This window comes from Aplidium turbinatum, chromosome 9, assembly GCF_918807975.1.
Source record: "Aplidium turbinatum chromosome 9, kaAplTurb1.1, whole genome shotgun sequence".
Classification (NCBI taxonomy): domain Eukaryota; kingdom Metazoa; phylum Chordata; class Ascidiacea; order Aplousobranchia; family Polyclinidae; genus Aplidium; species Aplidium turbinatum.
The window spans coordinates 2,156,291-2,168,619 of record NC_137480.1 but is presented as its reverse complement, the minus strand read 5'-3'; the positions used below and the strand labels follow the sequence as shown (position 1 = coordinate 2,168,619).

The window sequence follows — 12,329 nt, the reverse complement described above, 5'->3', positions numbered from 1 at the left end:
GAGACACTTTCGGACCCAGGATCAATTTAGAGGTCCATGATATTTGAAGGGGGGTTTTGGAACGAAGTAACACGCTCATTCTTTGGAGGCATGTGTTTTGTTTTAGAAATGTGTTGCTTGAACCTCTGGATATTATTGTAGGGTGCCAGGAACGGATAGATTTTTATTTATATAGTTTCGGGAGAGAGTTTGCTTTTTTATACCAAAGACAGGCAAGACACAACAATAACACAGGGTTGAGCATTACAACAGTATATTACATATTTACAAATAGTTCAACATATCAAACGTTTTCGACTTAACTTAAGTCCTCATCAGGAATCTGTAAATAATTATAAACTACAATCAATTTCACTTCTGGACAGTGACTACCGTAACTAACTAAAAGCATTTTTATTTATGTTTTTTATTTTATTTAGATGCGAAACAAAACGTACACTGTACAGTGCGCATATCACGTTACAGATTATATCAATCAACGCAACACTGTTTTACTTGCCCTATCAGCGATTGGACGCTGTCAAACCCTGTGCAGCCACAATACTCCAAACCTTTTGAATAGAATACGAATTGCACACCTAAAGACCTTTGTCTCTTATAAGCCTAGGATGGATCTTTACTTAGGATGGATCTTTACAAGGGTGGTTTTTTATATTTATTGAAATTAAAACAGAGTCGCTAACAAGTGTCACACATAGGCCTAGAAAGTTGATGCAAAGTTTGGTTGGTTTACTCGCCATTTTTCTGTGTTTTGCCACACTGGTCACTGAAACTGAGGCTACTGCTTACATACTGCAAAAGCAACATGTCTAAATAACGTTGTGGTAACGTTTTTGCTACGTTATTCCTCTTCTTTCATGCGAGACAGGATTGTTCAAATTTCAGGACAGATGATAGAAAGCAATGTGAGTGTAGCTTCGTTCAGTTCTGCTATGCATTCCGTTTGGCGCCTTGTAAATGAGGCATTTAAGAATGATATGGTCAGCAGTTTGTTCCTCCTCGCCGCATTTACAGACGGATGAGGGAACCAAATCCCAAACTTGTGCACATCATAACGTTATTGACCTTGTCTACACTGATAGCCTCAGTTGGTTAAGTGACTTTGCTCACAAAGCAACTTCAAGATCAAGAGACACTTGTTAGGTTCTCGGGGTGTGCGCTTGAGCAAAGCATTTCAAGAACCGATCTCCATTCAGAGACAAACGGAAATTTTACTCTTCCAATTTCGGTAACTGGGCATGCGTCAATGGTTTCAAGCTTCAACAAGTATCCAAAACTCCGAAGGAATAACCTATCAGAGACTCTGTCAGTCCGAGGATAAAGATTAAAACCAAACCAGATGCTATCCATATGATCCGCTAGATGTCGCTTAATATAAAACTTTCCGGTAGGCACTTTAACGTAGTACACTGCCCGAATTCCATATAACGTATATGACATTATTGGTGTTTTAGTCACAATTTTTCTCATAAACTCCATTGATTGCAGTCACTACGATCCTTCTTGCACTCAGTTCAGTTGCAGAAGAAAAAATAGTATTAGCAGAGGGTGGGAATCGAACCAATGCAATCGAAATTACTACTACTCTGCCCTAACCCATTAGGAAACGCTGGTTGTGGCGATGCTTTCAGTTAAATTTCTTTGTATCAAAATCTTTCGATAAACACGACCAGATAATCACGTGTTGAGTCATGTCACGCATGATAGCGCTACCAACATCAGCGATGTCGTATGTCACGCATGGTTGCGGTTACCTTTTCGGGCAGTGTAATACGTAAAAGTGCCTACCAAACTTTCCTTGCACTTTTACTTTATCGCGTTTGTAGAACTTTACTGCCACCTTAAGGAAGGCAGGCGATTTCATCAGTTCATTGGACATAGTTTAATTTCATGACTCTGCTGATGCGTTGATAAATAATGTGCAATCATTCGGCAGCACAGTTAAACAACTCAAACAAATGTTTAAGGATTGTTTTGATAACTCAATAAGCTCTCTAGAAACACAAGGGGTTTGGTCGTTTGAAACAAACGCTTTAAAAATACCTTGTCACTCTTATGGGGGCACCTCCGATACAGGGAATCAACTACGCACGATGCACATCAAATGCCTCTCAAAAGTTTACGGCTCTCCCAAAAGATCCTAGATTTTGATTTCGAATATGCCTCCTATAGATCGGGGTCGTCTATCTTGAGCGTATATTCTTAATAATTTCACACCATGTTGTGATGCAAAAGTTTATTAGAGAAAGAAAGAGCAAGCAAGGTAGTGTGTCGGGTATGTACAAGTTGGGAGTCTTGATGGTCGGTGGATTAGCCTAAACTGCTTCTAATACATTGTTGATATTTCATAATCTAAACACAAACAGTAACATTGATTGTGGGCAAACAAAAGGACTTGTAGCTTGAAGCTTCCCAAAGACGATGCAAGGTTATGCAATGCCAGGTTGTGCAATGCAAGGTTATGCAATACCAGGTTGTGCATTCTGAATAATTTACCAATAAAAGAATTTGAAATTATTCTCTTTGCTTTCAAAAGGTAATGCATTTAGTTAAAACATCAAAATGTTCCAAAACTAAAATCGTTTGACACAAAGTTTCTAATATGTTAGTTTATAAAATGCAAAGTATCGTAACTAATAATATTTATGACACAAATACAAGTAAATTTATCGATGACTACAATTCAAAATGATGTGACAGAGGGAACTTAGTTTTGTTCTGTAAAACGTTGAGTTGATTATTTTGCAAAAAAGCGACAGAAAAAGAAAGCAAAAGGAAAAATAAAATAATCTTGGGAGACATCGGTAGATGATCCCAGCAAAACTAAGTCGTCAGTTAGCATTATGACGGTGAAGTTACTGGAGCCAACGTCAGTTAGCATCATGACCGGTGAAGTTACTGGAGCCAACGCTTGATTCTTCATCTGTCTCGGACACTCTGCGAGGAATAAAACATTTTATCAATTGCATCGATTGTTTGCTGCTTATGACCGGATACTCCGTCATACTGTATCAATGACTTTAATGACGTTGCTCGGTTGTATTTCAAACGGTCGTCTGTTACTGAATGATAGGCAGCACATGGACTGAGAAACCGCTTATTCGGTGCTGCCAGTTCTTTCTGCATTATACAGCATAAGTGTTGTATTTGTGTGATTATGCAATTTTTTTCGTGCTGGAAAGACAAATGAAAAAACATCTCTCTCTCTCTATGTGTATGTGATAGACAGTACTGTATGATGTGATAGACAGTATTGCATGATCAAAAATCTTATTCCTTTGCCAATTATTACTTAACAGTTACTTTTACTTAATAATTGTTATAGTTTTAGTGAAGGTTTTGGTTCAGTTGTCATAAATTGTAAAAAAAGGATGTTACTTTTTCTTATCTTGAAGACATTTCCTATTCGACGATTACATTGTACAAACATTACAACAACGTTAGCATGCCGCAGCAAAGGATAGTTCTTCTTGTTGATAAGTGTAGGCCTGGTGTAGAACTAGGTAGTCAGCGTACACACAGCGGCTGCGTGACGAGATATATTGCTGATGTTCCAATTGGTGTCAGCATGTGAGCCAGTTATGGACTTAAGATATTTGCTTTTGGGGAGAAAAACATTTCTGAAGGTAAAAAGTGTCGACATGTCTTGGTGCAAATTACTTCTAAACTTTCCTAATCTTTTGGCAGATGTAATTTTGCTGCATTATCAGCATAGACGCAACTTGCGAATGCCGTGTTTAGAAGGTTGTGGGTTTTACATGTCAAACAGAAAAAGAGCACAGACCGATTATGGAAGGCCGTCATGTTGAAGGCGTCGAAACCTGCGTTGTTCAGAACTTCAGGTGGTCGTCTGGTAGAAAGAAACTCTGTCACCATTCGTCCTGTGCTGTGCGACTTAAAGCAGGTGACGCTTGGTACGCGGTACAGGCGACTGTCAGATCGACACAGTGCCGATCATGGACGAGAAAATTTTCGTCTTTGCCGTCCACTTGTACAAACATTTGCTCCTTCATCTGATCGAAAGCTAGTACGAGAATTTTCTATAAAATATCAGGCTATATAAACTTATTTACTTGTATTTGTCATTGCTCATTTTGTTGGCCCTCTTTCTTGGTCCACTACGCAAGAGGTTGATCGTCTTCTGACGTTTTCTTTGGTAGGCTATCACTATAAGGATGACCATAACCAGTAGTAACAACATGGCTACGACGCCGACCGCTATGGCTGCCACGATAGACGAATCTGCAAAAAGCGCAATTGAACAATTTTTATTGATGAGGAAAACAACATTGTTAAGATGTGTTTATAGATCATTTCATTAAAATCTGAAGACAAAGCACAGCCTTTCAGGTTGAAAACATAAGTTTTAAAATGTAAATTTCTATTGACATTAATCAGAAATCAAGTCATGTTTGATCATGATATTAATAAACAAACAATTTCACGAGGAGCATCTTTGCATCTTAGGCCTACATTTCCACAGCGAATGACATTGTTGCAGTTAGTTCTTGAAGCACAGCAACAAAGTTTAGTTAGTTTTGTTAAAAAGCAAAACTAGCGCGAGTAATCTCCAGAAAAAGAATCTTAACACAGTCTGACGTATCCTCCCACACAATGTCAGGTAAATTATATAGACGGATAACCGCCAGGATTGGATCATCTAATCTTGAACACGACTCTGTTCTATTCCAAGCACCAGTTGTTTCAAACCGAACAACTGAACTTCTAGTTCAAAACTTACTGCAACAGTTTACTGTAACAGATCAAGGGTTGCTATATGAGGTGTTGCTATGTGAAGTGTTGCAACATGAGGTGTTGCTACATGAAGTGTTGATACATGAGGTGTTGATACATGAGGTGTTGCTATGTGAAGTGTTACTACATGAGGTGTTGCTATGTGAGGTGTTGCTACACGAGGTGTTGATACATGAGATGTTGCTATGTGAGGTGTTGCTACATGAGGTGTTGATACATGAGGTGTTACTACATGAGGAGTTGCTATGTGAGGTGTTACTACATGAGGTGTTGCTACGTAAGGTGTTGCTATGTGAGGTGTTGATACATGAGGTGTTACTACATGAGGTGTTGCTATGTGAGGTGTTGCTACATGAGGTGTTGCTACATAAGGTGTTACTATGTGAGCTGTTGATACATGAGGTGTTACTACATGAGGTGTTGCTACATGAGGTGTTGCTACATGAGGTGTTGATACATGAGGTGTTATTACATGAGGTGTTGCTATGCGAGGTGTTGCTACGTAAGGTGTTACTATGTGAGGTGTTGCTACATGACGTGTTGATACATGAGGTGTTGATACATGAGGTGTTGATACATGAGGTGTTGGTATGCAAGGTGTTGCTACGTAAGGTGTTACTATGTGAGGTGTTGCTACATGAGGTGTTGATACATGAGGTGTTGATACATGAGGTGTTGCTACATGAGGTGTTACTATGTGAGGTGTTGCTACATGAGGTGTTGCTATGTGAGGTGTTGCTACATGAGGTGTTGATACATGAGGTGTTACTACATGAGATGTTGCTATGTGAGGTGTTACTACATGAACGGTGGTGGTGAACACTCACAGTCACAGGTAGGTACAAGCTAACTCGTGTGAAGACAGCTAGCTTTTAATTTGACGAGAGGTGTTTAAATAATTACAATAGCCTATGAACTACAAGAGCTTGTGCAGCTCGTGTTGGTTGACCTAATGATATGCACAGTGCTTACAAACCTTTCAAAAACGTTTGGCCATGGAGTTTTTTATTCGTTTCATTGAGTGAAAATGTATGTCACTTTTAAACACAAATCCCTTTTATATAGACTTTCTACATAGACCTACATAACACTTATAATTATCTTGCAATAGTTAAAAACGTCAAGTTCTATTAAATTTCTGATATACGTTATAATTGATGTATGGGCTGGATGTATGTTGTGTTGTGGTTAAGTGTAAAGGTGGAATTCCAAAACTCCACTTTGTACATATCGAGCATCAACAAAAAGACTTCCGTTACTGGGTTGCTTTAAATGCATTAAAGTTACAAGTCAAAAAGATGATTGTATGGAATAATGCTTGCTTCATCCTGAGAGTTCAATTGGAATGTGGTCATGCATAAACGCTCAACAAAAATTATGGTTGATCGAACAAGAAAAAAGATCACATTTTGGCAAATTTGAAAAGCTAGCCATAGAAAACAAGACTTGTTGAAATTAAAATTTCTCTTGAATCAGAGGTCTTAACTTGATTTGTAAAGAGAGTTACTGGACTTGTTACTTGTTAATGAACTTGTTAACTTGTTAAGGGACTTTCTGAACAAATTCGGCGTAACTTAAATGAAATTGGTGTAAAAGTCGCTTTGAAAGCTTTCTTGACATTAAGTAAATTTTTGTCGTTTTTAAAAGACCCCTTGAAACAAAAGCGAAATCTCAGGTTTAGTGTACCAAGTTTCTTGTGATGATTGCAATTTAATTTATGTTGGCCAAACAAAACGAGATCTTAAATCTCGCATTAATGAACACAAAAGAGCTTTCAAATATCAACGCCCTGAACATTCTGCTCCTTGCATGCCATCACTTCAGATCATAAAATAACTTGGAGCAATTCTAAAATTCTAAAAGTTGAAAGTGATTATAAAAAGCGAATGTTTTTTGAAAGTTGGTTTATCAATCAAAAGCCTCATGCAATGAATTGCAATAATGGCATCTCTTTTCCTGCTATCTACAAAAACTACTGTAAGTGCTTATTCGACATTCATTCATTAAGTTATGAAAGTGCAGTACGCACAGCTCATGGTCGAGAACAATGGCGCATTGTATCCAACCCTCCATACGAGGGAGGAACGAAATGATGATGATTTGACATTTATAAATTGGTCTCATGCTGATTGTAAACTGTGAAGTAGTGCTTACACAATTCGATTCATGATGGCTCATGCCGCTCACTCTCCTCTGCCGTAGTTTAGTTTCTTGTTGATCGTTAACATTTAAACCTCTTTTTCTAGTTCAAAGTTTGCGCGAGATAATTTTTTTGTCTAGAAGTTGAATTTTCATTTTGCATGTTTAGTTGATTTTTTGTTTGTTTGTTTGTTTGTCTTTATCCTGCATTGCAGGAAAGCGGACTTGAGCGCTATGCATCGGTGTACGTCTTCCGACATACACCTGACCCACGCTGCAGCCGACGGCAATGTCTGTTTCCGGTTGTCTACTTTACTTATGACTTAAATTTGGTACTATCCATTACTCGAAATCGATCACTAGGTAGAGGCAATTATCGTTAAGTTTCTTGCCCAGAGAAACAACAGCAAGTGCGGGTGGCTGGAGTCGAACATCCAGGCTCTCGACTGCGAGCCCAACGCGCTAACCACTTGGCCACGGCTTCCGACTGCCTGCCTTTCAACATGGTCCTGTGTTTTGCCATGATAGACAGGTAGTCACTTCCTGGTCTAGCTCCCTGAAGAAGTCAGTCGTGTCTGATTGACGAAACGTCGGATTAAAAACAGATTCTTACTGTATACATCGTCTGATAGTTTAGCTTAATTTGCACCAGTAGAACGCATCATGTTATTTAACTAACTGCTTGGTGAACAGCCTCATTCAATTTTCAGGTCTTAACTTGTTTACTCTCGATCACCCCCTGCCGACTTTCAACAAATAAATGAACACCCACGAGCTGAGATTGTATGCAAACTTATCTATCTGTACATCCATCATCAGTTTAGTCAGATAAACTTTCTTTCTGTCGTCTTTCTGTAGTTTATTTACCCATTTACATACGAAACGAACTCCCGGTGAGAACCTCTGACCTAAGCTAAATGAATATTAACATGTAAATTCTAACATTCTTGTATGTTTGAAAGCATCTTGTAGCTGACAATGAAACATGGCTTTGAGTGACATTGCTTCACGTGGCCCCAATAAATGCCAGGCGAAAGCTGATAATGAGCGTATGGTGCCAAATGGATGAGGCACTTGGTGCCATGCAACAATTAATATCAATTCTACTGTGAAAAATATGCTACATAGCCGTTGCAGAAACATTAAAAAAAATTAAAATGCGTTCATGCTAAAAAGTTGATGTTAACTATGTTGCAAAAAAAGAGCACGGTGTTAGAACGATATGTGGTCGCAGTAACATTTTGCAGCCAAGCATGTAAGTTCAGTTCAGTTTTACTTGTATAGGACGACTGCTATTATAAGCAGAAGGATGAAAGAAGCGATAACGACACCAACAGTGATGCCAATTAGCTGGGAATCTGAAACGAAAACATTAAAATCGATCATCAAACCCTTTCCAATTTATAGAGAACCAGCGTAGTAAAGAGACAGGAAGATATTATTTTGCCTCCTTCTCAAGTGCAAACAACAAACTAACTACAACTACATCTGTGGACTTGAAATGTTGAAAAAGTTGGCTTGCGTTGTTCTGCAGATTTTCGAAATAGACAAAAGTAAAACTGTTTTCATCCGGCAGCAAGATAGCTTCCACAGCTTTCAAAGTGGCTGGTTCGGCATTGCACGTGAGAATACAAACAATCAAGTTCTAGTGGAATAAACAAGTGGCTATCAAACATAGTAGGCTACTGTACAAAGGTGCGGCACAGTTCGCAATGTATTCGATGTGTGGACGAGCAATAAAGTAGTTTGTTTGAAACAAAATTATTACAAAGTATTTAAAAGAATGGATTAATTCCAGTCTCGACGTGGGCAACTCATTTCAAGGACTGCTCTCCATTCAGTGGCACCTGGATGATGGTATAGCTTCAAAGACAACTACACGTCAACACCAAGAGGAAACTTTACTCAGTGACCGGGCCTGCGTCAGTGGTTCAAAGTCTCTACACGTATGCGAGACTGCCAGGATTAAGTTCTCAAAGAAGCTTTCTCAGTCCGAGGATAAAGTTTCAATCAATCAATTTCAGAACGTCATGTTTTGAGAATTTGTTTTTTATTTTGTTTTCGACAAAAAGCGAATTTCTTTATTTGACATTCGAAACAGGATGATTAGAACTACTCAGACTAACCAATTATAGACTCAGCACAATGTCTTTCAATTGAAATGATTGTTCATTCCAATGCATTGTTCTTTTTTGGATTTTGTTTCGTTTTACATTAAGTTAGGCCTAAATGTTTTGTGTAGAATATTGGTTTAGCCAAACAAACAACACTATTATGTATTTTCAGCTTTTTTATTTATGTCTTTATGTTTCAGCGTTCTAGAATGGTGTTCCTGTCTGTTCAATTGCGAACCGTTTAGACTTGAATACCAATTATCATGTTGAATACAACAACATGTTTTTCACTTGATTGACAGAGAGTCAAGCAAGTCATCCATTCTTCTGCATCGTGGCACAAAGTTCTCGTCTTTCATAGCGATTAGTTTCGTGAGGGAGTTGTATATCTCATGGGAGTCAGCCATAGCTGGTGCAAGGAATGTCGGTAAACCAAACAAAAAGCAAGTTACTTACTGGTGGCTTCACAGCGGTTCCCGGTGTACCAGGTCGTACACTGGCAAATGGGATCACCAGATTCCATCACGCTTCTGCAGGTTGCTCCGTTCAGACAGTAACTGGCCCCATCCAACGTACACGATTCCTCACATCTAGCCAATGCATTACTCGTTAATCGTGATAACCGTTGAGTATCAAACTCAATAGGATAATTGTGAGTGCACGCCCAGGTTCAACATTCGAATAAAAATAACAACATGACACGGAATCATCAACAATCGCTCCAATGCATTTTTACTTTCAAAACTTTTTTAATTGAAGCATGTATAGCTTTTTTCTTTAAACTTTTTAATTTTTATCATATGCATAAGCATTGGATTGCAGCGTTAAGTTTTTTGATACTTGTGATACAAAATAAACCCATATCGATCGACAGTCACCAAACTCAACAGTTGACGCATTCTTGGGGAGTAAATTTTAAAAACCTACATTTTTCTCACATAACTGCAGATTACTGCAAACAACCGGTTCTTTCATTTACCAAGGAGTTTGCTATCTTGTTTGAAAATGCTGGACTCATGGTCTAACATGGACAAGATACGTAAGGCTGGCCAAGAGCTGGCTGGACAAGATACGTAAGGTGCAGAATCTGGTCATTTTAATTTCCTCCAATCAACACTCAACACGTCATCGTGATGAGATCTGCTTTATACAGTTAGCTCAATGGCTAAGCGCTCGACTCAATATCAAGTGACGCTGGTTCGACTCTTGGGGTGTGAGTTTGAGCAAAGTATTTCAGGACTGCTCTCTATTCAGCGGCACTAAGTGAATGGCATAATTCCCCGGCAATAACACTTCAACAATCGGAAACTTCACTCTGTCAATCTCGGTAACCGGCCCTGCGTCATAAGCCTCTACAAGTATGTGAAACTACCAGAAGTAACCAATCAAGGCTTTGTCAGTTTGAGGATAAAGATTCAAAACCAAACCATCAAACCAACTTACATCCTTCCAGGGTTCGTTGAGTTCTTGTCCCGGAATCCACCTTTGCACTTGCACTCAAAGCCAGGGTACGACATTGTGCTCACACAGTCAGAGTATTCTGGGCAATCATCAGTGTTTGCCTGGCACTCGTTAAAATCTGAAATAAATTTTACCATTACACCAAGTGTAGTGCGATATTTTATTTTGTACATTCATTTGCATTTCACAAATATATTCATATTCACAAAAACAACATGTAAAACAAAGCAAGCTAAAAAATAGTTTTAATACCGCGTGAAGAGGCAGTGCTTTTGCAAAGGATTAAACTGTGGATAGCCATAAAAAAATACAACATGTTTGAAAGCATAATGTAGTGGCAGACGTTGCGAGATCTTGTTACACAAACCAATGGAGATAATTTGCAGCAGTAAACGAATTTTATTGTCATTCCATCGAACAGTGGTTGTTCACATATCTTCCAATAAATTGAGACCCAACAATGCAATCAAGGACTCATGACGTCAAATAAATAAAAGTAAAATCAATCATCTCACCTTCAATTCCAACTCCTGTCACATTAAAGTTTGATAATCGTCCGCTTGTTACTTCATTTTCTATGTTTTGTTGCGTCATCGTGGTGTCAGTGACGTTGGTAAGTGTGACGTTAGCAGTGACAATTGTGCTTCCTTCTTTGAAGAAGAAGTTTACGATGGCGATCACATTAAAGTTGAAATTATTTCCCAAGAAAGCAATCTGCATGGAAGAAGGTTTATGCACGTGGTGTTAAAAAGCAAAGTAAAAGTGCATGTGCATTGTGCAAGTATAATAACAAGCAGCCTGTTGAGTATTTTTAAAGTAGACTACAATACTAAGAATGCGACAAGTGACCTTTTTTGTTCCATTCCGTTACAGTGCTTACATGTGAAACAAGACTTGTCCCAGCAGAAATATGTAAAGCGGCTTGCCATCACTAACAGTCTCTAACTTCCTTCAGGACACTCAGTGTACCACTGTACCTCTCCAGACTATTACTCCATTAAAATACATTGACGACAAGCTACCACTGTCGCTTGTCTATAAACGATTTGATCTTTTCAACAGTGATACTCAGTCTTGGCAATCTATAACCTTAACACGTTGTATGCAGGAAGGTGATGCCGAGAGTGATCAATTGCAATTGCAATTGGTTTGTCTTCAAATCGAATTTGGCTTTGGATGGTGATGTCGTATGTGGCATTGGAGGCCTAGTCTATGATGGAAAAGACGTGAGCAAAAGGCACATTGTATGGAGGGATGGAGGCGTGGTAGTTTTGATTTTTCTTTTCTAATGTTTCGTTTTTCTTGGGCTTTTTGTATCCTGTCTTTTCGAAAACTTCCGTGCCTTCCCTAGTTCTTTTTCTCCAGAGTGATCTGTCACTAGCAAGTTGTTCCCATGAATCCAGATCAATGTTTGCATGGTTGAGGTGTGTAAAACCGGGCTGGAGGCTTCCAACTCTACCAAGCCTGCCCCCGTAACCGGTGATATCATCGCCATTGGGCTTTGTTTGGTCCAGGCCCAAATTGAGACAGAAGCCATTCGCTTGTATGGTTGTTTAAGGTGGTCCATGGCCACCTGGAGATTCGGCCTGATTTGTCACATTTTGCAGATTTTGATTACAGCTACTGCTAGTGCTTGACTGACATTTTTTGAGATGTTTTTACTTTTTGCGGTTTCCTAATGACATAAAACTTTTTTGTTTCCTTGTGGAAGCAGTAGCAAATGAGAAAAAGTAAGTTGAAAAACGCAAAATCAGACTGTTATTGAAAATTAACAGTCTGACTAAAATCTTCGAAATCAAGTTTTCTTTGTTTTTGAACATGTGAAGATGTTAAAACTTATTGTGTCATCTGGGGAAAAGA

General features: G+C 38.8%; 1 protein-coding gene across 4 annotated transcripts in view; it reads right to left on the bottom strand.

Moving 5' to 3' along the window:
- Positions 1-2,385: 2,385 nt before the first annotated feature.
- The window catches only part of LOC145777545 (uncharacterized), a 128,674-nt gene continuing 118,730 nt past the window's right edge, over positions 2,386-12,329 (bottom strand). Inside the window, exons 60-66 of one of the 4 annotated variants that reach the window (XR_014290329.1) lie at positions 10,985-11,183; positions 10,452-10,587; positions 9,465-9,598; positions 8,171-8,252; positions 4,074-4,242; positions 2,882-2,937; positions 2,386-2,842 (exon numbers count right to left, since the gene is read on the bottom strand). Coding sequence is in view for 3 of the 4 variants with exons in the window: in XM_082588951.1 (XP_082445077.1) it covers positions 2,832-2,842; positions 2,882-2,937; positions 4,074-4,242; positions 9,465-9,598; positions 10,452-10,587; positions 10,985-11,183 (705 nt within the window). In the remaining variant the exon portion in view is untranslated. Of the gene's footprint in view, positions 2,938-4,073; positions 4,243-8,170; positions 8,253-9,464; positions 9,599-10,451; positions 10,588-10,984; positions 11,184-12,329 lie in introns of all 4 variants that reach the window. The other 3 variants (XM_082588951.1, XM_082588952.1, XM_082588953.1) reach the window with 3 other exon arrangements.